Source organism: Alosa sapidissima, chromosome 22, assembly GCF_018492685.1.
Source record: "Alosa sapidissima isolate fAloSap1 chromosome 22, fAloSap1.pri, whole genome shotgun sequence".
NCBI classification, from domain to species: domain Eukaryota; kingdom Metazoa; phylum Chordata; class Actinopteri; order Clupeiformes; family Clupeidae; genus Alosa; species Alosa sapidissima.
The window spans coordinates 3,809,483-3,834,664 of record NC_055978.1 but is presented as its reverse complement, the minus strand read 5'-3'; the positions used below and the strand labels follow the sequence as shown (position 1 = coordinate 3,834,664).

Here is a 25,182-nt window from a genome sequence, read left to right as displayed (position 1 = left end):
GCCTGTTTCAGATTTATATTGTTTTATATTTAAAAATGTATCGAGCTCAGTTGTTTGTTTCACTCCTTATCACAATATACTGCCACAATCGGAAGATACTGTCTATGCGGCATCTTTTCATACACGTTGTCACAGTTGAAAAGTGGAAAACCACATTTTGAGAAAATACTCAAAATGAATTGGAGAGGTAGACTTAGAATGATAAAAGTGAAGCGAATGGTGTGCGATATGAAGGTCTTTTTCACTCTGATAGTAATGTGCTAATCAGATCTGTGAAAACACTGATCTTGTTCACGTGGAGTCTTTTTGTGTAATTTTAATTACTGAGGAAAAAGGACACATCACACCATTGTGACTTATTTCCTTGCAATGGACTACTTGCACGAAAGGCTCTCAATGCGGCCGCTTTGTTTCCAGTGGAGCGTTTACTGTGTTGTAACGGCATCTTCAGTTATATTCTGCTCCTAACGTCTTTACTCAGACACTGAATATCATTTGCCCAATAATAATTTTAGCTTGTATAAATCATACTTTAATATCGTTACGTGCTGATTTACTAGGTGCAAAGAGCCCATTGCAACTTAAGCTCTTGCAGTTGTCATCTACCTGTCTTACTGTTGCAAAACTGACTTCTGAAATCTCAGCAATTGTTTCAATGTCACTTGGTTAAGACCTTTAAATGTGAGAAATGGTGTTGCACAGAGCTCAGTGAAGGGCACTGCAAGTGAGACATGCAGGTAGCAACCCATGTACAGTATACACATATAGTAACACATAATAATATATGGTGTATTTTGCATCTATTTTTCTCATTGCGTGGCCAGGAGGGTCTTTGAAAGAGACTGGGCATAAGAATCCAAATAACATTGAGACTTTCAACACTTTCAGCAATCACTAGACTGCAGCATTTATTCTCCCCAAATAAAATATTTACACAGACTTAGATTTCTTTTAGAAAACACTACAATGGAGGGGGCCTGTACTACTAAAGTGAGTTCAACCTGTAAAATGCTGGTAATGTTTAAAAATCTCTAAACATCTGATAACTTGTTAAAAGCCATCAAATGGGCACATAACGTGTCAAATATATTATTTTAAATTACATCCAAGGTGATAAAATATGATGTTCACACTGTACGGTAACAGTCCATTAAAACATGACTTCATATATATTTTTCTATAAAAACGCTCTGAATCTTGTAACATGATGGCACGTTCCATTTCTCTTGAGAAATTTGAGAGAGTGGATTCACTCCAATGCGGTTTGGGATAAGTGAGAAAGCAGAACAAAGTTCCTGGAACAGAACAGAACAGAGGGTTTTCTAAAGAGTGTTCTTGATTTTTCCGTGTTCTTTAAAAAAAAAAGGTGTAGGCACATCAACGTAGTCGCAGACTAAGCTTTTTCCCTCAGCTTGAACCCAAGCCATTAGCGAAGCCAGAGCTGAGATCCTAGATCAACTGCCAGCAGATCCAACCAGCATACGCTGATTTGCCACCATAGGAAAAGTTCACAGAGGAATCTGGGCTCAATACTCCACAGTCACTGCTTTGGTCCTGAGGTATTCATGAAGAGCATCCTCTCCTACGGACACAAGGCAAATACATATTGATCAATCAGACTCAGACTGCCCTCAGTAGTTTTGCTGGCGCTATGGTGCATCATCTTGTTTAGTCACTAAGACAAAAGATTCATTAGTCACACCACATAACCATGAGGTCATAATGACCAGTAAATCTTTTTTTAAATCCTCTTTTTTCTTTTAGGTTCAGTTTACCTAAAAGCTAAATAAATCACTGTGGCCATTTTAAAATCCTGCTGAGATGTTGCTGTTTGTATGTGTGTGTGTGTGTGTGTGTGTGTGTGTGTGTGTGTGTGTGTGTGTGTGTGTGTGTGTGTGTGTGTGTGTATGTGTGTGTATATATAAACCCTCACCGAGGTCCTTCCCAAAGCCGGACTGCTTGAAGCCACCAAATGGCGAGGCCACGTCAGTCTTGTTATAGGTGTTGATGAAGACGGTTCCTGCCTCCAGCCTCTCGCTCACGTAGAGAGCCTTGTTGATGTCCCGCGTGAACACACCGGATGCCAGGCCAAACTCTGTGTCGTTCGCTCGGTTCAACACGCCATCAACGTCCCTGACAGAGGGGAAAAAACAGGCATACATAGATAAGAATGGAGTGACCAATGCAGGACAAGACAGCAAAACAAGTGAATGGTCAGTGTTTATGAAGAAATATATATAATATTATAATATATTATAATATTTATTCATATTCATTGGAGTTCATATATTTTGAAGTTAAAAATTACAAGTAGCCTATAATATTTTGTCACTCCTACCTTTAATGTCATGATTGCATTGTATTAGTGGTGTGCAAGTCTAATTAGGTGCCTTTCACTTTAAGAAGGAGATTAACTTGTGTCTGTAGGCTATTATTTGGAAATAAGATGTGCATATGAGGATGTAAGGCAGGATGTTTGCTATTTAATTAGTTAAAATAAATAATTAAAAAACAATCTACTCGAAGAGAACCTGTCTTGGATCGCAGAGGAGTGCCATGTAATGTTCATTTCTGGTGAGCATTTGATAAGCAAACATGACGTGAGCTAACTGATGGCTAGAAGGAGGCTATGTAAAAGTTTGCCAACAAGTTTACCCAACTGCTGTTCCTGCAGTTCACTGGCATGTAGTTTTTTCTCTTCTCAACAACGATATAACTCTTGATGCAAGGGGGAGGCAAGGGGCCTTGATTCATTTGTGCTGGCCCTACAAACGTAGTGCGTATAGGGCCCCCACGTCACCACGTCACAATGAAATGTAGGCCACAATACAGCTGATGGCGGCCATGAATCAACATACCCATCTTTGAACTTGGACACCACCATGACTGGCCCAAAGGATTCTTCTTTGGCGATGAACATGTGATCCTCCACATCAGTGAACACTGTGGGCTCCATGAAGTAACCTAAAGCACAACAGAGGGAATGATCAAGGCTCTCACTAAAGACTCAGTCTTCCATGCGGGTTACATGTTTCACGTGTATAAAGCAGGGGTGGGCTCAAGGCTCACATTGGGTTTTTTTAAAAAATTGGCCGGCACAATTCCAGGTGGTTCTGGAGGGGAAGCTCACCTGGCCTTGGCACCTGTCGCCCCCCATAAATCAGCGTGGCCCCCTCCTTGACCCCGATTTCGCAGTACTCGACCAGCTTGTCCAGGTGGGCTTTGTGATTCTGGGGGCCGTGGTCTGTGGAGCGATCCAGGGGGTCACCGATCTTCATCTTCTTGATCTCCTCCACCTGATGGGACGACCGGAGAAAAGGTGAAGTAGGAATGTGTTTGTGTGCACAGTGAGTGAGTGAGTGAGTGAGTGAGTGAGTGAGTGAGAGCGTGCGTGTATGGTAAAAAAAAAATGTGTCTTTGTAATAAAAAAATATTTACCTATCCGCACGTGTGTTTAAATATTTCTGAGGTTTGTGAGGGGTGGCGTGTTGAGCGTCTCCTTACCACTCTGCTGATGTACTCATCATGGATAGACTCCTCTACAAACAGGCGGCCTGCAGCGATGCAGTTCTCCCCCTTGTTGAAGTATACTGAGCTCATCCCCTACACACACACACACACACACACACACACACACACACACACACACACACACACACACACAGGTAAAATAAAGGCCAGAGACTTAGATGAGTGTTTCTCAGTATCATTTTAGCACAGATGAGATTCATCTTCTCACTAAAGAAGTGAGGGACAAGGAATAACATGAATGTAAATACAATGTCTTTTAAAGTATGACATAACCTATGAAGAACGGTCATTGTTTTTGAGCAGCTGAAACTAGTCCTGGGCCTCTGTATGTTGACATAATGCATGTGAGGTGAAGAGGAGGCGATACAGGGTGACTAGAAGTTCACATATTTAGCTTAAACTGGTTTAAACCTTTACGTACGTAAAGCAGCATGTTTGATCACTCCACTGGCATATTTACTGTTTTCTGTTTCAACTGAGCAGTCCAATCTGTCCCTGTGTGTGTAAATATTTACGCTCTGGCTAGTTGTAGTGGACTGGCTCCAGTGAGTTTGGACTGGAGGGGAGCGCTCACCATGCGCACGGCCTTGTCCATGTCACAGTCGCTGAAGATGATGAGAGGGGATTTCCCGCCCAACTCCAGAGACACCTTCTTCAGGTTACTGACCGCACAGCTGCAACAGGAAATGACACGTGTCAACAGGAAGGCCTTGAGACACCACTTAAGACAAAATCAAATCTGATATGGGGGACATCAGAGTGCTGTTTCAGTCAGTAGTTATATTTAGTTTAGTTTTTTGACGAAGAGGCATTAAAAAGATGCATTAAACTGAAAGCTTTTGAGATAGCACACTGATATTGGGGAACATTGCAGAACACTTGAATTTATGTATGAGCCTCTAAAACTTTGGTCATTTTCAGTGAATTTCATTTTCACCAAACTACCTTTCCCAAATTGGAAAAAAAAAACATTTGCCAAGGCACTGATGACACAGTTCATTAGTGTCCATGCCCGTATGGGCGAGAGAGGGCAGGCAACTCACTGACCTCTTCATGATCTGTTTGCCAATGGGAGTGGAGCCAGTGAAGCCCAGCTTACGGATGTCAGGATGATCGGACATCCTCTGGCCAACCAAGCCACCTGGTGGGCAGAGAGAGAGGCGAGAAAGAAAGAGAGAGAGAGAGGCGAGAAAGAAAGAGAGAGAGAGAGAAAAGGAGAGAGCAGGAGGGAGGGAGGGAGGGAAAGATGACGTGAGAGACTGATTGGGTAAGCACTGCACAAGCTCATTTAATAGCACTACTAACACAGCAGTCACAGGTCACTCCCTCCAAGAACACTGGACTCTGAGAATTGTACCTGAGCCAGGCACGATGTTGATGACACCTTTGGGGATGCCAGCCTTGGCAGCCAGCTCTGCAAACTTCAGCGCCGTCAAAGGGGTCACCTATGAGCGAAAGATAGAGCATGCTGGGGTCAGATAGTTGAGTTGACTGTTCTGTAGGTCTAGGCCTGTGTGTATGATTCTGCCATTACCAGAGGCGGACATCAGAAAGTAAAAGTCCTGCCAAGTATTTGATCCAACCATTTAGTAAACCAAGCTCATCCTAATTAGCAGCCAGGTAGATCAGATAATTAATGATATCACCTGTGTTAAGTGCACAGGTAGAAAGAATATATGCCTGGACTTTTACTTTCTGGAATCCGGATGTCCGCCTTTGGCCATAGTGGCAATACAGTGGCAATACAGAGAGGTGTGTATGTGTTTGTAAGGCAGATTGTTCTTGGGAGGTGCGTATATGTGTGTACAGTGCTGTGTTACCTGAGCAGGCTTCAGGACAAGTGTGTTTCCAGCTGCTAAACAGGCGGCACTCTTCCAAGCCAGCATCATAAGGGGATAGTTCCAGGGGATAACTATAGCACACACACTGACAGAGACAAATGAACAGTTTAAAAGCGCTCAATACAGCATATTATGCATACTGTAATGCTACGTTTGAGAGAGCCCATTGTCACTCACCCCAAGGGCTCCTTCTTAGTGAAGGTCAGGTTGCGATTGGGCCTGGCCTGGTTGATGGGTATCGTTGTGCCCTGGAGAAAACAGGATATGACATCAGAGTGAGGTCGTGAAGTGACGTGGGGAAGGATGTCGGCTCACATACACACGCTAACGTTACACACTCACCTGAATTTTGTCGCACCAGCCAGCAAAGTATCTGAATGTCTGGATGGACATGCCCACGTGTGTTTTGAGGGCCAGTGTGTATACGGCGCCAGAGTCAATGGTCTCAATGGTGGCCAGTTCCTCTTGGTGCTGCTCCATCAGGTCCGCAAGGCTGGACAGGAAGACGCAGAGAAAAGGACACTTAGTCTCCGTTAAGACATGCTTATATACAAAGTGCATTTAGATGCAAATTTATTTGTAGATATTTGTATGGCTTGTATGTTTTCTGTTATTTATTCGTTTTCAGTGAGAATATGTCATTTTCAGTGAGAGTATGTCATTTTCGGTCATTGCCGATGTCGTCCTCTAGGGGGCGATGGTAGAGTGAGAGCTCACTTGTAGAGTAGTCTGCCACGGTCGCGGGGGTTCATCTTGCCCCATGGTCCGATCTCGAAGGCGTCCTTGGCGGCTGCCACTGCCCTGTCCACATCCCCTACGGAGGCGTACGCCACCTTACAGATCGTCTGGACACAGGAGCAGTAGAGTTGATACATGGGCTGTGTGAGAGCCTGATCATTTGAGTATCACTTCAGTATTTCAAACAGTGTCTGTGTTTATGTGAAAGTATGTGCTTTAGTGGGGGAGTCGAGGTCTTGTGTCTTCAACGTGTGTGTATGAGTCATATTAGCAGGTGTATGTGTGTGGTATAATGTTTGTAAGCTTCTTGCGCGTCCTGCGTGTATGTCTTTTATGTGTGTGTGTGTGTGTGTGTGTGTGTGTGTGTGTGTGTGTGTGTGTGTGTGTGTGTGTGAGCATGCTCCATACTCACAGAGCCATCTGTGGGGTTGATGGTGTCACAAGTCTTGCCATTCTCTGCGTCCTCAAACTTGCCGTTGATGAAACACTGGTATGGCATCTTCACAGTCATGTTGTTCACTTCTTTAATTGCCTGCAGAGGGAAAAAAACAGATACTGTTTATTGTAGGACGAGGGAGAGTGCAAGTCAGATGTGTGTGTATTGTAAAAACCGTGGGAGAGACAGACAGTTTTAGGGATACATTAAGTTTCTATTTATATGTTCTGTGTGTGTGTGTGTGTGTGGACTGGAAACTCACGTAATCGATAACCAGCTCCTCCTCCATGTCCTCCCCCCTGAGGCGGCGCACAAACACCTGGATGAACTCCTGGAAGGTGGTGGCCATGTACACATCCTCCGTCTGCAGCTCCACACCAGCGCACTTCTGCTTGATCTCCTCCACCAGCCTACACACACACGCGTGCAGGCACACACACACACAAACACACACAAAGTTCATTATACTCCCAGTGTGATGATCACCCGATGCCGTGCTGGAGGCAATGGATGGATGGATGGATGGATGACCAGGGAGATCGGCCCTGGTGGCATACTGACCTCACCACGTCCATAGAGGCTGCCCCGGACTTGAAGAAGTCGGTTGTGTCCTCGATGGCTGCGACGTTGCTCAAGATTCCCTTCCAGATGGCCTGGCAGAGAGACAACAAAACAGTGAGGACCACCACACAGTAATATTCATTCATTCTCTCTCTCTCTCTCTCTCTCTCTCTCTCCCCTTGTAACCGGAGGGTTGCCGGTTCGATCCCCGACCAGTAGGAATGGCTGAAGTGCCCTTGAGCAAGGCACCGAACCCTTCACTGCTCCCCGAGTGCTGCTGTAGCAAGGCAGCTCACTGCTCCGGTTTAGTGTGTGCTTCACCTCACTGTGTGTTCTCTGTATGTTCACTAATTCACGGATGGGATAAAGGCAGAGACCAAATTCCTTGTATACGCCAGTTTTACATTTATATTTTACATCAAAAGCCACACACACACACATGCACACATCCACACACACACACACAGATCTTACCCGGATCTCCTCAGCCATCTTCTTCTCCTCGTCGGTGAGCTCCACACTGCTGCTCTCTCCGGAGGAGAAGTACTTGGAGGCAGGAATCATCTTCCCATCCTCAAACTGCAGGTTCTTCACCTGGACCTGCACACAGTGACAGTACAGCATATAGAGATGTTACAGCACCACTCTCTACACACCTTTACACACACTTCCCATAACAGGAGTAGGAAGTGTGTCAAATATACACAATCTAAAAAAAGTATTGTGCTGAGGTCCTGTTTCCTCATATTATATATTCATGATTTGATTTACATATAAGGAAGCACAATACAAAGAGACACACAGACACACACACACACGCATACACACACTCACCGCTTTGCCGTCGGTTCCAAAGAGGACGAGCCCTCCGCTGGTGATGAGTCCGGGCTGAGCTGCGCCCTCCACCTCCAGAGGCTGACCCTTAGGCACCGAGCCGCCCAGCAGAGACGAGCCATACAGAGTGACCGTCTGCACACACAGAAAACACACACACAGACATATAAAACACATCACACACAAACACACACACACACACACACACACACACTTCAGGTTAGAGGTATGTCATTGCTAAATCATTTTGCAGAACGTCCCCACTGATAGAGCACATACACTGCAAGAAGTTCTGTAAAAAAACACAGGCACAGACACAGACACAACTTGATATTCAGTACATGAGGTTTCACCTTGTTATATGAAGTTTAGAAACTGAGTTGTATTTCCCTGGTTCTAATCATGATATTGTGAGATATTCCACTATGCCTGTTACCTTGCCACCAGTATGTAACACTTGTGTACTTTTGAGTGTAGTGTCATGATGACTATTGCAAAAATAATGACTGACATAATGCTAATGCATTATGCTAATGCAAAATGCTAACCCTAACCCTGATTCAAGCAAAGTAACAATCTAAAAACAACTCCTATACACACATAAATGATGAGAAGTGGAAATGAAGAACACACAGTTAAAACCGCGCGCACACACACACACACACGTTTTATGTTGTTTTAAGCCCCCAAAGTTGTCTTCCAGGCATCGCTGCATGGAAGGCACTAGGGTTAAGCAAGGGTTAGGGTTAGGGTTAAGGTTAGGGTTTGGTGCATTGAAGTCGACTGTCGCCGGCGGGGGCTTAAAACACCATTGAACCACACAAACACACTTAAAGTCCACATCCAACCTGGACACAGTAACTGCCTACCAAAAAAGACAAAAAAAAACAAACGATTTCACATTTACTACAAAAAAGACCCAGGGCAATGTAAACACCACACATTTTTCGACCAAACAATAACATTGCGTAACTTCTACATGTGCACACCACAAGCACATAATCAGTCCCCCCTCCCCATCCCAAACATCCCCCTCATTGGCCCCAGTGCTTGTGTGTTTGACAGCAGACTCTACCTGTCCATCGATGACGGTCCAGGCTCCAGGGACTTTGTCGTGACCGCGGATCCAGTTGTGGATGGCCTCAGCCGACTGGGCCAGATTCACCTAAAGCAGACCAGCGAGAGGAGAGAGGGGGGAAGGTAATGACACAGGAGAGTTTTAAATATTCTGCACTTATTACACAGCTCTTCATAATGGTGCAGAATGCTCCATTCACTTGAATGAGCCTTCCCAACGTTCGCTGGTCTGATATTTTTCTCGATAACAGACCGCTGCTAAGTATAACAGACCGCTGTCAAGGAAAATGGGTTTTGTGCTTCTTATTCACATCTCTGCTGGCCCAACCCTGACCAAAGCAGACCGCTCATGTATAGTCATACAGGCCTACACACATGTTCCCATATGCATAACCACATTCAGTCCATATGCTGTGTCAGTCCTTGGTGGCGCACTGCGGTGTCTTTCCAGAAAGGGCAGCACAATCCAACAGCTGGACACGGGCTGTGCAATGCGCCGGGCAGTGCACCCAAAAATAACTCCCCAAAGCCCAGGAACTCTGGGCAGGTCTCCCAGATCTGATTCCTTCACTCTTACTACTCCCCTGTTACTCTTCACACACACACACACACACACACACACACACACACACACATTCTCAAACGCATGCGTCTACAGCTCACACACCCCCAAACCACCTAAGCTATTCATGCATCCAAACTGACCTCCCCCTATTCAGTCTTAAACGTGGAATTTTCCATTCTGAGTCATGGAAGGATACATTGCTACGACAATCATCAATTACCATTCAGTTGATGACCCGTGATCATTCGTATTCAACTGACTTTGACTAAAACACTACTGAAATGACTGCAAAGTGCATGGCTTAGAGCAGTGATCCTCACTATTTTTTTCACAAGAGCCACATTAGCTGTGCAAAATCAAAAGGAGAGCCACTTTTATGACAACATACTAAATCACCTTTGCAAATGTGCATTTCTACATATAAATTGGACATCCCACAAAAAAGAAATAACACATTGGAATTTCACCATTTTGGGGGCAAGGCCACTTGGCCTTCAGTTGGGCATATTTGGTGGGGGGCACAAAGGCCACATGTCAGGGCACCAAGGCCAAAGTTAACCATACAGTAGGCTATAAAAATGATTGAAATTGTATTTAGCCTATTCAATAGACCTGCATCACTGTATGAAACATTACAAAAACATGACATATTACATAAAACTGTAAATCATCTGATATTTACAGATATCTAGGCTATATTTAACATTTTTTATATTTGGCCTGTTATGAAATCATGTATTGAACAATTTAAGCACAGCTCAGCTTTAAGAAACTCAAATAGCCTAGATACAAATAGACATACAAAGCGGGGAACATAGGACCCGGGGAATATAGGTACGCTCCCCTAGTATTGTTGAACCGTGGAAAATTAATAGACGAACAATTTTGGTTGTTGTCGGGTAGCCATTGAATATTCCGACATCAGAGATTGCTAACAGGTGTTTCAAAATATCTGGGAACTTTCTAGAGCTCGGAGCTCTGAATGGCAGAGGATAGCTACAGATCATCAGACAACACAATCATTGTAGGCTGCATTATGGGCCATAATTTATGGCTTTGTCAATCAACATAGAAGAGGTGAAGCGCAAGTTCAACAGCAAATAGGACTTTTCAGCACATATCAAACTATATAGGCTAGCCCAATGAACGCCTATGTAAATAGACAAAACACTCGCATCAAAGCAGGGTGACTTCTTCAGATTTGCGAGTGCTGTCAAAACGATCGTATACGGTTTGCTCATATAGTCTAGTGGTGTGGTGGTGAAGTGTCATGCTGCGTTCAAGAGCGTAGGGTAGGTCTACGTCCCGTAGTAGCCTATATTTTAATTTAACGTCTTTAATGGTAAGAGATCGCACAGGGATGGATAATGAGCGGTTGTTTAAGATTAAATTGCAATGCCAGACACCTTCAGATATGAGAGACCCCCTCAGATTTTTGACTTTGTTGCTTTCATGGGAGCCAGTCCTCACTCTATAGGAGCTCGGCTCCCTCTGGCTCCCACGTAATTCGAGCACTGGAACGAAGGGTTCGTTAAGTATTCCAAGATGAATGAGGGAGATGGGCGCAGATCCTAGAATTTATGATTCAATTTAATCATAGTATTTATTTGTCTCGCGAACCGTTCACCAAATGGCTAACATCGTTTAAAAGCTGAGAAAAAGCTCTTTCATGTGATGTGACACTTGTGATGCCTGTATGATGAATGTATTACAAGTCCGCTGTAGCATTGCCGGTAAACAGGGCAGCGGATTTCATTCAAAGGCGTTGCAAGTGGCAGTGAGATACTGCAAGCAGAACGAAACTAAAGATCACCTCGTTGAAGTCATACAGTAGACTAGGCTAAATCAGGTTTTACTTTTGTTTTTATCAAGCTGGGGCCAAAGATGATGGCCTTTGGCGAACAGTTTAGGCCTACTCAAAATGAGTAAAACCAAATTTGGCGAAATCTCGCCAAAGCTACCATGCGAGTCACCAATTATAGCTTGACGAGCCGCATGTGGCTCGCGAGCCGCGCAATGAGTAACACTGGCTTAGAGTGAAGAAGCCAACAAAGTGCACACACTATGGCTACTATGTTTTCATTTCTGAGAAAGGGCTTGGGCCCTGAAACGTTGCATGCTTTATAATAAAACATGTTTTCAGGAGCAAAATCTGGTGTGTGGACTGTTTTACAAATGGTGGGAACCATGAGGTGTGTCTGACCTTGGCATTGGACTTCTTCTGGATGCCCTCGTATGAAGCTCCTTCCTCAGGCTGGGTCACCCGAGGTGCTTTCCCATCCGCAATCAGATTCACAGCCTCCACCTATCACACACACACAGTGTCATGATCACCAAACTTTTACAGTCCAAAAGGCCCACAGTCAACATAAACAACTGGTAACACAACATCAACACGCACACAACACAACGTAGTGTAACTATCATCTACACACACACACACACACACACACACACACAGTCATGATCACCAAACTTTTACAGTCCAAAAGGCCCACAGTCAACATAAACAATTGGTAACACAACATCAACACGCACACAACACAACATAGTGTGACTATAATCTACACACACACACACACACACACACACACAAAGTGAATACATACACAACCACTACAATCACTTTTACAGAACCATACTCTCACATAACCTCAATATAAACTTTAAGACTATGATAAGCATACACAGGAGTTGTACACAGACAGACAGAAGCTCTGGTCCAGTGGCAGTAAAAAAGCAAGTTTAACAATGTTTAACAATGTCTAGGGTCATACCAGGGCATGACATGCTGTCCTGGGAAATCATGGTGTTAACATTTAGCGGGGACCGCTGTGTGTGTGATGTACATACGTGTGTTAAAATGTGACTTTGTGAAGGATAAATAAACACTAACGGTTTAAGTTGTGTAGGTATTCAACTGCCCGAGAGAATCAATCTTTCAGACACTGAATACCAAACCAACACCACAAACAAACACACGATTACGACAGAGAGGATGAGTGAGGGGGGTCAAAAGGCGGGTTGTCGTGGTTACCATGGCCTTGATGCCCTCTGGGTAAAGGAAGCGGTTGTAAAGGGTGTCCACAGTGTCGTTGGGCTCCACATTACATTCCCTCTGCAGCAGGATGGGGCCAGTGTCCAGCCCGTCGTCAGCCCAGAATATGGAGAAGCCAGCCTTCTTATCCCCCTCAATCAGAGTCCTGCAGAGTGTGTGTGTGTGAGTGAGTGAGTGAGTGAGTGAGTGAGTGAGTGAGTGAGTGAGTGAGTGAGTGAGTGAGTGAGTGAGTGAGAGACGTTATTCATTACTGCTCAACATTCAACACAATCAACATTGTTTATTCACTGTCTTGTGGTCTGACAGTTGGTTTGTTTTGCATTTAAGTTCTACTCATGAATGATTGTTTTCATCTGTCTGACAACCCCACTCTCATTTCTATTTTTTTCTCTCTCCGTCCCTTATGCACACCATGCATGAAAACCACTTTTCAACTTACCCTCTGAACAATATTTGCTGCTAACTTAATCCAGTCAAGTTAGTTATTTTGACTGAATTATGTCAATGTGTGTGTATTGTATATGTAATACAATAGTAATACACTTACTAAATGTATAACAACTAAGGGTGGGCGATATGGACAAAAAATAATATCTCGATATGTTTTGTGATTTTGACGATTAGAGCGAACTTCTGTCCATTTACAAAAGTTACATGAGAATAGTTCTTTGTTTACAACTGACTATTAAAATACTCAAAGGCTAAAAAGTTCTCTCCATATAATACCGTGTAGGAAAAAACGTGACTGTCTAATCAATGCTACTTGAACAGAAGTAGCTGCATAAAATCCCAAGTAGGCCTATACTTTTGCTGCACAAAATAAACATAAGCATGCGTGTGACAACGTTGTGACCCACTAGTGATCACGTGACACTTGCTCTGCTGCGGCCAGGGGCTTTTCCCATAGGCTTTTCCCGCATACACCTCCTGGGAATGTATGAGTCTTCAATGCGTGATTTCGAGTGTTTTTCCCCTATAAGTAAATTTAAATATTCGAAAATGTCAATTTGTACATCGTTAAAATAACAATCACGATATTATCGCAGACGATATATATCGCCCACCCCTAATAACAACCCAGTCAAAGCAACAAGATGACTTGACTGGATTAAGTTCAGTCAGCAAATCAGTGGAAAGTTTCAGTATAAAACTACCATTCAGACTAATGCTCCGTCTGTTCTGTCCCTCTCATTCTCTCTCTCTCTCTCTCCTATTGCACACACACACACACACACACACACACACACACACGGAGGCAGCTTTCCTTACCAGTTGATGGCAGAGGCCCCTCTGTGCTTGGGCAGGATGGAGGGGTGGTAGATGATGGAGCCGTGCTTGGGGTTGTCGATGACGTTCATGGGGATGAACTGCGAGCAGAAGGGCATGACGTTGAGCTCGGCGCCCACCGCCTTGTAGGCCTCCACCACTTCGGGGATGGGCTTGCCCTTCACGCGCCAGCGCGGAAACTTGAACACTGGCGTGCCGTCCTTCTCCGCCGCCAGCGCTGAAGAGCGGAAAGGACAAGCCACAGGTCAGAGGGGATGTTGCCATGAGTCCACTTGTGCACGCTGGCAAGCCTGCTCTCATAAATAGTGTCCAGCATTTGATGGGGTTCCCGCATATAGATATATTCAGTTGTTAAGTCCGACGTCACGAGTCGTTCGCGGGCCCGAAAGCTCTTTCGTCCAAAAACGTTCACTAGCTAGCCAGCCAGCCGGTTTTCACAACCTGTAAACCTTGTCACCATTAGGGATGTAACGGTATTAAAATTTAACCTCACGGTTATAGTGACCAAAATTATCACGGTTTTCGGTATTATCACGGTATTTTTAAAAGTGTGTTCAATATGTTCAGAAAGCACTGATAGGCCTACACAAGCTGAAATAGTTTCAAAAAGTGTCCCGTTCAGTTTTTCATGTTTAATTGGCTATGTGCTTATAGCTTAACTTACCCTAACATTACTTAAAGGTTGCTATTACTGTTATTTGGATCCAATGAGTGAGACCAGGTTTGGAATTTCACCATTCTGGGGGCAAGACCACTTGGCCTTCAGTTGGGCATATGGTGGAGGGCACAAAGGCCACATGTTAGGGCACCAAGGCCAAAATACAGTAGTAGGCTATAAAAATGATCAAAGTTGTAGCCTAGTGGTCCCCAAACTTTTTCTTCCGAGGGCCAGCTCACTATGCCTGGCTTCAAGAGAGGGCCAGAGACTCGGAGTAGTTCTATATCAGTAACCATAAATAGCTTAGTGCTGTGAACAACAGCAGTCTACCTTAGTTGAATATTCTATTATATTTAATCATAAGCTATTGCAATTTAATACCATTGTTAGCTGTGTTTATATTGTCATCATGCCATATCAGTGTAAAATTAAATAATACTAAAAAAAAAAACGTTTGCATTCCCAAAAGTATTAGCAGGGAGTCCCAAAAGTATATTTTATTAAAAAAATGTGTGAACTCTGAATTCTGTGTTTTTGCATACACAGCTCAAGTTGTGAATATCCTACAAATAATTTAAAGTTCTCAAACTATGAGAATTTTATGAAGTGCTGAAGTGGTCTGAAATGACCACCATTCTAGCTTTCAGTCACCTGATGAGAACTTTGTGAACTATCCCAGAAAGTCCCAGCAATATGACTTGAATAGAAGTTAGTTAGTTATTAACAATTAATTGATACATTTTTAAAATACTTTGAGCACTGATGCAGTCAGCATAGCCCTCTTACATTGTTTGCAGGTAGGCCTACATATCATTCCGTTTTTGATGGCAAACGCAAAACAGCGCCAAAACAACCACCGGTGGACAAAACGGGCCGTAGTTTGGGGACCACTGTTGTAGCCTATTCACTGCAGTAGACCTGCATCACTGTATGAAACATTACAAAAACATGAAACATGACATATTACATAGAACTGCAAATCATCTGATCATCTAATATTTACAGATATCTAGGCTATATTTAACATTTATTTTAGATTTGGCCTGTTATGAAATCATGTGGAACAATTTAAGCACATTGTAAAACTTAAAGCCCAAATTTGGAGACATCCATGCATGTCGAAATTTACTGCAAATTCAAAACTGGATTACTCTGGAACGGCTAACTGTACAGGGGACTGCTTTACACCTTTGTGTTCGGTAAAGTCTGCTGTTTATTCTGATATACGTCGTGTGTTAAACGAAAGGTTCGTGAAGTATTGCACCGAGAGGAATGGGTAGGGAGATGGACGCAAAACCTTCGGTAGAATTTATGATTAAATTGAATTATATTATTTACTTTTCTCGCGAACCGTTCACCACAGCAATTCGCGGCTAACATCGTTTAAAAGCTGAGAAAGAGCTCTTTCATACTTGTGATGTCTGTGTGATGAGTAGGCTACTTCGCGAGTAGTTCAACTGAGAAGAATGGGTGAATTTAGACGCACTTTCTCCACTGCGTAAAAGACTAAATTAATTTGCGCTGTGAATATTTTGAGAGGCCATAGGCTAAATAAAATCGCTATTAGTAGGACGCGAAGCAGAATATTGAAAGAAGGGCACCAAGGCCACCGTGGCCTGTAAACCGGATTTTCAAAGGGACATCACGGCCAACGCAAGGGGCAACGACGTGGCCGCCGTAAAATTCCTACCCTGAGTGAGACCAAATTAAGTGTTCGAAATAAAACTTTAGGCTACTCTATTCTTCTGATAACGTGAGTGGAATGGATTTAATGTGGACTCGAACATAAAAAGACGCAGAGTGGCTAAATGATACAGTGCAAGTTTTGCAGTGAAAATGTTCCGCCTTTTAAAATCAGTTGTAGCCTAATCCAAATAGCAGTTAAATATGGAGCTAAATTGGTCTCAATAATATTTGTATATGCGCAGAGGGGGATCCACAAATATTTCTTGATTTGCATGTGTGTTTTGATATCTACAAATAAAAAAAATCATATTTGTAACTCGTATATTGATTTTTACAAATATAGATGTGCATTTGTAAATAAAATGCCATTTGTAAAACCGAAAATTTCATTTGTAAAATGTGATTCTGCATTTGTGGATTTGTGGCTATCCAAAGTTACGTGTTTTTGAGACGTTCTTCACATGAAAGTCACAAATCCACACGTAAATAGGCCTACTTTAATTCACCGGCACACAGAAATCGCATAGATGGCGAAATCCACAAATATTTCTTGACTTGCATTTGTGTTTTGACATCCACAAAAAATCATATTTGTAACTTGTAAAGGTTTTTACAATTGTAGATGTGTATTTGTAAATTAAATGGAACACTCATTTCACTCAAGCGTCTGATGAAAATGGAACACACATTTCACTCAAGCGTCTGATGTTCATAACTCTGTTCTAGAATCTTTGGTTTTAACACTTAAAGCCTCGGTTGCTAGGTAACTATAAACTCTTAAATCTATAAATTCTTGGTTTTGCTTGCAAACTGACGGTTTTGTGCGTTTACTAAACAAAGCTTATGGAAATTAAACACCACTTTTCCATCAAAAAGCTTGTTTCTAAAAGGCATAACTTGTTAGATTTAAGAACTAGGTTCGCTAGCTCTTTGTGTTATGAGCAAAGAATCTTTGGTTATGAGTCCCATAGAACAACACTGCCATCTACCGGATTAGAAAGTGTCAGCAGGCTACTTGTGGATCTGGGTGGCTTCTCTGCCGCAAAGTTTGTCTCAAAAATACGTGATCCACAAATGTGAAAACGAAAACTGTGTGTGCTGGTGATCCACAAATGCAAAATTAGATTTCACAAAGGCAATTTTCAGTTTTACAAATGCCATTTAATTTACAAATACACATCTACAATTGTAAAAAACAATTTACAAGTTACAAATATGATTTTTTTTATTTGCGATCTGTGTGCCGGTGAATTAAAGTAGGCCTATTTACGTGTGGATTTGTGTGACTTTCATGTGAAGAACGTCTCAAAAACACGTAACTTTGGAAAGCGAAGAATGCGTGTGCTGGTGATCCACAAATGCAGAATCACATTTCACAAATGAAATTTTCGGTTTTACAAATGGCATTCAAATGGCATCTATATTTGTAAAAATCAATGTACGAGTTACAAATATGATTTTTTAATTTGTAGATATCAAAACACACATGCAAATCAAGAAATATTTGTGGATCCCCCTCTGAGCATATACAAATATTATTGAGACAAATTTAGCTCCATAGTTAAAACCATCAATTAGACAACAGAATCAGTAGGGTACCAATTTTGCTTCATTGTACCAGGCCTACTGTATGTCAAAAGCAGGCTTGGATGAAGCTGGGAAGGATGGTTTCAACACCGTGGTAATCAACCGTGATAATTGATATTTCAAAAGAAAACGGTAATTGTTATCGTCAACATTTTTATCACGGTTTATCATTATACCGGTAATCGTTACATCCCTAGTCATCATCACCTCCGTTTGAGTGAAGGTAGAAAAATAATTAGTATATCTTTACAGCCAAATGATATAATCCAAGGTAATGTCCAGGCAGGCATAGGATTGTATTGGGTTGAGGCAGTAAGTGTGTAGTAGAATGGTAATTTCCTTTTAGGCTACTCCGAATAGTGGAAAAACTTGTTTCTTTTTACTGTCTATGGAAAACTACAAGCTCTTGCCCCACTTGGACTCGGAAAAAGAATTATCGGCATATTATAGCATCACAACTTAACAACCAGATTGTCACTATAAAAGCCATTGACATCCAGTGGCTTTTAAACACACAATCTGACCACAGCAATGACAGAACATTAATGACCACTCAAACATTAAACTCTACTACTTCCATAATACTTCCCAGTTATACTGGGCATTTGTAGTGATGATGGTATATATCCCTGACACTGAAGGAGTAATATTATATCACATGATTTAGACAAAGATACATTGCCTACTAAGTGTTTGGGACAATGACATTAAGTGCTTTTTTTTTTTTTTTGGTCAGGTCACTCTCGACCTACTCTTCTTCCCTAATAATATGTAGTACTCTACAAAAGGCTTATCAGGGATAGGGCCTAGTCTCAAGTCCAGTTAAGAGTGAAGAGCAGTCTGACAGGATCTACCAGTCAGCTGCAGAGTGGCTATCAGCTCTGGCCAGAACAGCTGGAGACCTGTAACACCAGCTTCTTTTTACAGCACCGCATTTGTGTGTGTGTGTATCTGCATGTGTGTGTGTGTGTGTATCTGCACATGCGTGTGTGTGTGTGTGTGTGTGTGTGTGTGTGTGTGTGTGTGTGTGTGTGTGTGTGTGTGTCTGGCATGTATGAGAGTGAGAGTGTGTCACAGGGTGTAAGTGTATATTACACCCTGTGGGCGGGTATTAACTGTGTGGGCGGGTGTTCTGGTCTTCCCCGGTTTCACCCAGTTCAACCCAGGCTGACGACTGTGTCAACTGTGAAACCCACACTTGACCCCACCTGTTCGTTACAAATAACACACACACACACCCCACCCCCCTCTCTCCATTTTACCATTTATTCCTCTCTTCTCATTCAAGATAAACCTTTACACACACACACAATCTGATATACATAGATCGTCTTACACAATCAGAGAGATATGTACATATAGTCTACCTCACACAAAATACTATTAACTCTCAGTTAAATTCTCAACCCCTGCACAAGCATGGAAATCACAAGCAAATATGCTCCTTTCTCTCAAAACTGCACACTATCCCCAAAGCAGTCACACACAAAGTGCTGACAAAGACACTCTTTTCCTCCAGCGATAGATAGATAGATAGATAGATAGATAATGTATTATATTAAGTGCATAAGTAGAGATTTAAAATTAATTTAAAAATGGTCCATATCACAGCACAGTCCAGTCGGGTTGCTGAGGCAAACATAATGGGTGTATAGTTATATGTGTGATTGCTGTAGCTGCTCTTCTGTCCCCCCAGAAGACTGTGGAGGGGGTGCTTGTTGTTGCCCATTATAGCATTCAATCTGCTCAATGAGCCAACTGAGCCAGCTTTCTTGACAAGCTTGGCCTGGCGTCCTTGGTGGTCAAGCTGCCCCCCCCCCCCCCCCCACACTGCTGCATAAAAAAGAACACTGGCCACCACAGTGTTATAAAACATGGTGAGTATCTCCCCACACACATCAAAAGACCTCAGCGTTCGCAGAAAGAACAGTCGACTCTGCCCCTTCCTATAGAGGGCATCTGTATTAAGAGGCCCAGTCCAACTTATCATCCAAGTGGACTCCTGGATATTTGTATGTGTGAACCACTTCAATGTCCTCACCCAGCATGGAGACTGGTAGATGGGGTGCCCTCTTCCTCCTAAAATCCACCACCATTTCCGTGGTTTTAGCAGTGTTGAGGTGAAGACAGCACTTACTGCACCAGTCCCCAAAAGGCGGGGCAGCCGCGGCCTAACGTTACTGGTTAGCGCTTCGGACTCCGACTCGTAGGCACTAGGTTAGCGGTTCGAACCCCGACTAGTAGGCACTGTTGAAGTGCCCTTGAGCAAGGCACCCAACCCCTCACTGCTCCCCGAGCGCCGCTGTTGTAGCAGGCAGCTCACTGCACCGGGATTAGTGTGTGCTTCACCTCACTGTGTGTTTCACTAATTCACGGCTGGGGTAAATGCAGAGACCAAATTTCCCTCACAGGATCAAAAGAGTATATACTTATACTTAAAAGCCTCCACCAGGTCCCTGTACTCCTGCTCCTGGCCACTCCTCACACAGGCCACAATAGGCTCTCTCTTAGCCCCTCTGGCTCAGACAACTCCAACCAGAGAGCGATATCATGGCGTCGCAACGTTCCTTGCGAGAGAGATCATGAGAGGAAACCGACGCTGCATGGTCTGCCAAAAGCGCATACTGTAGCACAGCGAGCTCTGGACTGGGGCTACACTGGACACAGCGGAGAGGAGAGGGAGGCTTCAGAGTGTGTGTGTGTGTGTGTGTGTGCTCTTTACAACAGCCCAGAGAGGAGGGAGGCTACTTAGCCTGTAGAGCCAGAGGCTGCACTTTAAAAAAAGCCTGCTACTGGACACAAGCGTTCACTTAACCCCATTACATTCACTCACGTTCATTTGATATTTTGCCACTAAACATATGGAATATCGTCATGACATTAATATATAAATTATAATGGTATTTCAATGGGTATCTGAGGATTCCAGGGGAAGCAAATATCCTGCTTTTAAGTCAGCAATATGATTGAATGAAACTGGGGAATCCTCAAATGTATGTAATGGGACATTTGTTTCCCTGCCCTTATTTAAAAACAGTCTAACTATTCTTTTGTAATTACTATTTTTTGTCTATTTGTGTTTCAAAACGCAAACACTAGTGCTCTGTTATTTGCATTGGTTCATGACTGCACCATTAAAACATTGAGACACTGCATAGAAAGTCAGCTAGCAGTAGCTAGTAGCTAGAAGTCTCCCCACGCAGGGGCCGGCTACACCTTTGAGATGCAGTCCGTGTGCATGTGTTGTGTGATGCATTCTGGGAAATCGTGCTGCATTTTGGGTAAACATGTTTGTAACTCGCAAGCCAGGGGAGAGACGCAGCCCTGGACTTTTCACCTCATTGCCTCTCTGTGTTCATTCGCGCTCCCCTGTACTAAAACAATGAGCTCATTCTACTGGATCGGCACCGCAAACACTTCTCTTTGTGAGAAGGGAACCCCCACCCGAGTTGAGCGTTGACTCTCTCATCTCTGCTGCCACACAACACAATCACACACACACACACACAAAACACACACACACACACACACACACACACACACACACACTTACATTCATTCACACACACACAGACACACACACACACAAACACACACACACACAAGAAAGTTGACATGTGCGGGTAGTTCTAACGAGGTGGCTTGTGATAGGACAACAGGGGCATTCACAGCCACATTCTCCATCATTAGGAATCATTACATGGCTCAAATCCTTTCTACAAATTCCACAAATTCAATTTAAGGGTTCTAAGACACTAGGAAGCTTGTGAGCTTGCATTCTCTCTCCCGGGCAACAGAGGAAGAGGTGCTGTCAATCACTTACCCAGGGGGTCTGCCTTGCCATCCTTATCTGGAACTGTGAACACGCCCACCACCTTATGGCCTTGTTTCCGTAGGTTGGAGTACACCTCTTGTCCAAACAAACTCTGTCCAATTAGAGCTAGTTTCAGCTTATTTTGGTAGTAGGCCTGTGTTGGAGGAAACGAGTAGAAAGGAAGACAAAGTGAATACTTAGCACCAACATGTCAGACATAAGAGGGTGGTTAGTCCTTGTGTAAGTTTACCGTTTTATATTCTCATTCAAAATTATACCATACAACAGGGATAAGCCTGCTTGCATGATCTACAAGTGTCTAGTATGCAAAGCTTTTTACTGATCTCAGTGTTTCCCATACATTTGTGACAGGCCACCACAATATCAACATTGACCACCACACAATGATTTTCCAGGTTGTACTAAATTGTGCTTAAAATCACCCTACCACCACAAATAGGATTCAATTCTGTGAGAAACACTGGATCGTCCCTAGTTTGTCTCCTCCTCCATGTTGTAAAACACACACACACACACACACACACACACCGTGCCAGCACCAATGGTTAACAACAGACTCCCCCTTCTGGCACACTCACGACAGCCCATTAATCTTCAGAAAAGTTGATACGTTCATGGAATGAATTGGAGGGGACGTTTGCTACTTAGTTACCAGGATTACAACATTAACACAACATTATGGTTATTACATAGCCTATAGAAACTATATAACGTTTTGGCAGGCTAAACTCTTCTGTCGTTATCGTAGTGTCCAGACGGTAGTTTTGTCCGAGCTGATTAGCGCTATTACGCCTGAGATAACATGCAACAACTTCACATATCACGGTCTGTCTGCCATATTTTAACGTTACACTGTAGTTCGGACATTTGGACATGCAACTGGACATGCATAGTTCCTCTTTTGCACTGCAAACATTAATGTGTATTTGTAATTTAACAACCTCCAGAAGTTGACACAAAACAAATACACTGGGGACTGTATTTAAAAAACCTACTGTGTTGCTGGCGATTTACTTTTGGGGTACTCGTGAGTTCAGCTCCACTGAGTGTAGTGTAACCCGACCCCCAGACAGATTTTCTCCTCTTGCTGATGCAACTCGCTGAAGATCTGTCCACTGTGCCCTGCTAATGCGAGGCGGCTACGACAGCGTGCAATGGAAACGTGGCGAGACAACTCAAACTCTTGCGCGACACATGCTGCTGCTGCTGCTGTAGGCCTACCAATGTTTAAACTTCCCAAAGCAACAGATAGGTGCCCTTCCCGGCTATTTTACAAATATGTGCATATCCTGAAACGTCACCAGCCCAATGCTAATCTGGCTGACTGGTCATAGGCGTCTGGCAGTGTCGGTTCCTGTCTAATGACAAATATGGCAATGAATGATTCACGTGTGTGGGGATGTAACATTTTGACATCTTCACCATGACAACGTTTACCTATCTCATGCAAGCTATGTTCCCCAGGCAAGCGAGTTCAATACCCAGTCATTCATTCATTTTTACGAAGACAGAAACAATGTGGCGAAACAGACTGATGCTGAAAGAAGCATTAACGTTACTCACAGAGCTTGTGGAAAATTTCCTAATGATGGTGTTTGCTGTCCACAACATGGCGGCAAATTAAAAGAGCCCAAGAAAAAGGTTGTTAAAAATGGTGAGACCGACGGGGGCTGGGGACATGCACTTCTAGCGATGCACACCTGCCTTCGAGTGGGACAGAGGCAGGAGCTTCGGTTTGCTAGCGCTAGTTTATATTCGACGTGACTGGTCGCAGGCGAGGCAACGTGCGTGCGCGCTCACGACGTACACTTCCTCAACGGGAGTGGTCGTGCGGTTTCGTTAATGACTTATGTTAAATCTCATTATTAGTATTTCTGATGTTTTGAATGGAACACAGTATCGGCTCCAAACGGTTGATGAGCGGCTCAGGAGCCTAACGCAAATGATGCGTTTGCTGCTAACCTACTGCAGCTCCATCACTCAGTAGAAATTAATTGTTTAACCTCTTCCACATCCCCATGACCCTCAACACAATTTACATAATTTTATCAACATAACATGCATTTTATCAACATTATTTTATTTTATTGGCATATTTTAAGAATTTCCACGCCCACCATCGATGAACTAAATTTGACCTATATTCCTCGTGTTAAACCAAAACTAAACAGATTGCGCTCTCACAGAGAAAAATAAGCCCGTAGACGGGCTTTCGCTCTCATCTCACTTCATATCATAATTGCCTAGGCCTGGACAATTAATTATCAACACACCATCTCCTTAATTGTCTTTAAAAGGCTTTAACGTTGATTTGAGGAATTATTGCATTTTCTCTAACAGGGCCTATCATTTCATTTTAAAAGACTGAAATAGTCTGTGATAAGTGTTACAGCCGTCTGTGTTGGTGACCTGCACCTGTCACATCTCCCAGCCTCTTGATCAGAGCAGTGAGCTCTCTTATCAAACATGACTGCAGTAATGCTGCACCAATCCACACCAAACTGCCTGAGACAGGTTTCCTTGGCCAAAGGTTTTTAATCATGATTCTTCCCAGGTCATCGACACACACACACACACACTCACAGAGAGAGATAGATTATCCAACACATAAGAGTTGTTTTTTCACTGTCTTGCAGTCTCAGTTGGTTTGTTTTGTGGTATTCTGGTAGGCTATATTTGCAATTAGTCACTTTAGTTTAAATGCTTCACTTGTACATTTTCACACATGAAGACTTTTTGTAAGTGGTTTTTGGTTTGGATCACACCATTACACAGTCTCTTAGCTTCTGTCTGTGTTGCACTATACCTATCTTTTCCCAAACAGTGCTAGAAATGCTAGGAGTGCTCTAAGCACAACCTCTTATATAACTTGCTCTAAGAGTAGTATGTCGTTCATGTCCACCCAACTCTTCAAGGCCACTTTCCTGGCTGTGGATCAACCTGGCAAGTGTTCTCATGGATTTTTCCATTCATTTATTCCCTGGCAGTCAGTCCTGGCTATAAACCAAATAGAGTAAGAATTCAAAGTTGGTTTTGGGAACAGAAATCACATGACAGTGACTACCTGTTAAGTGTTTCTGCATAGTCAGTGTTTGGATGTTATGGACATTATCCAAAATGTATCTGTATAGTCAAAGGGTATTATGAACGGTATCCAAATTACCAGGACTTGGAATCATTATTGCACTTTGCCATTTCTCATTATGTACCCATTATCAACATTATGACAGGTCAAAGATGAAACCAATTATATTATTTTATTACGTACAGTATGGCAAGGATATTTTCAGCACTGTTTGTTGGTTTGTTTATCTGTCAGCAAGATTGCACAAAACCTACCTGCACGACTTTCATGAAACCTAGTGGAGCATGGGCCCATGACCCCATGACCTTTTGGAGCAGATCCAAGTATTTGATCCTTTTGTTAACATCGGGAGATGGCACATTGATTTTCCCCTGGGGATCAATAAAGTATCTATCTATCTATC

At 43.1% G+C, this 25,182-nt stretch overlaps 1 protein-coding gene across 2 annotated transcripts; it reads right to left on the bottom strand.

Moving 5' to 3' along the window:
- Window positions 1-877: 877 nt before the first annotated feature.
- aldh1l2 (aldehyde dehydrogenase 1 family, member L2) lies at window positions 878-23,447 on the bottom strand. 2 transcript variants are annotated; one of them, XM_042078411.1, is made up of 23 exons: window positions 23,258-23,447; window positions 21,683-21,827; window positions 13,911-14,145; window positions 12,621-12,786; window positions 11,787-11,888; window positions 9,017-9,106; window positions 7,942-8,076; window positions 7,582-7,707; window positions 7,108-7,199; window positions 6,809-6,956; window positions 6,523-6,642; window positions 6,090-6,217; window positions 5,715-5,865; window positions 5,550-5,620; window positions 5,352-5,457; window positions 4,889-4,976; window positions 4,579-4,672; window positions 4,106-4,205; window positions 3,505-3,603; window positions 3,131-3,296; window positions 2,859-2,964; window positions 1,934-2,133; window positions 878-1,582 (listed from the first exon to the last, which is right to left on the bottom strand). In XM_042078411.1, exons 1-23 carry the CDS (start codon window positions 23,303-23,305, stop codon window positions 1,527-1,529), a joined length of 2,772 nt encoding a protein of 923 aa, XP_041934345.1. In that variant the 5' UTR covers window positions 23,306-23,447; the 3' UTR covers window positions 878-1,526. The 2 variants fall into 2 exon arrangements, with proteins under 2 accessions (XP_041934345.1, XP_041934346.1); XM_042078412.1 differs by lacking the exon at window positions 23,258-23,447 and adding an exon at window positions 22,690-22,942.
- Window positions 23,448-25,182: the final 1,735 nt, after the last annotated feature.

Coding starts and splice junctions, on each gene's coding strand:
- aldh1l2 (XM_042078411.1), bottom strand. CDS start 23,305: ATGTTGTGGACAGCAAACACCATCATTAGGAAATTTTCCACAAGCTCT. Junction 14,146..21,682: donor TGGCAAGGCAGACCCCCTGG/GTAAGTGATTGA, acceptor TCCGCTCTTCAG/CGCTGGCGGCGGAGAAGGAC. Junction 11,889..12,620: donor CAGAGGGCATCAAGGCCATG/GTAACCACGACA, acceptor TGTGTGTGATAG/GTGGAGGCTGTGAATCTGAT.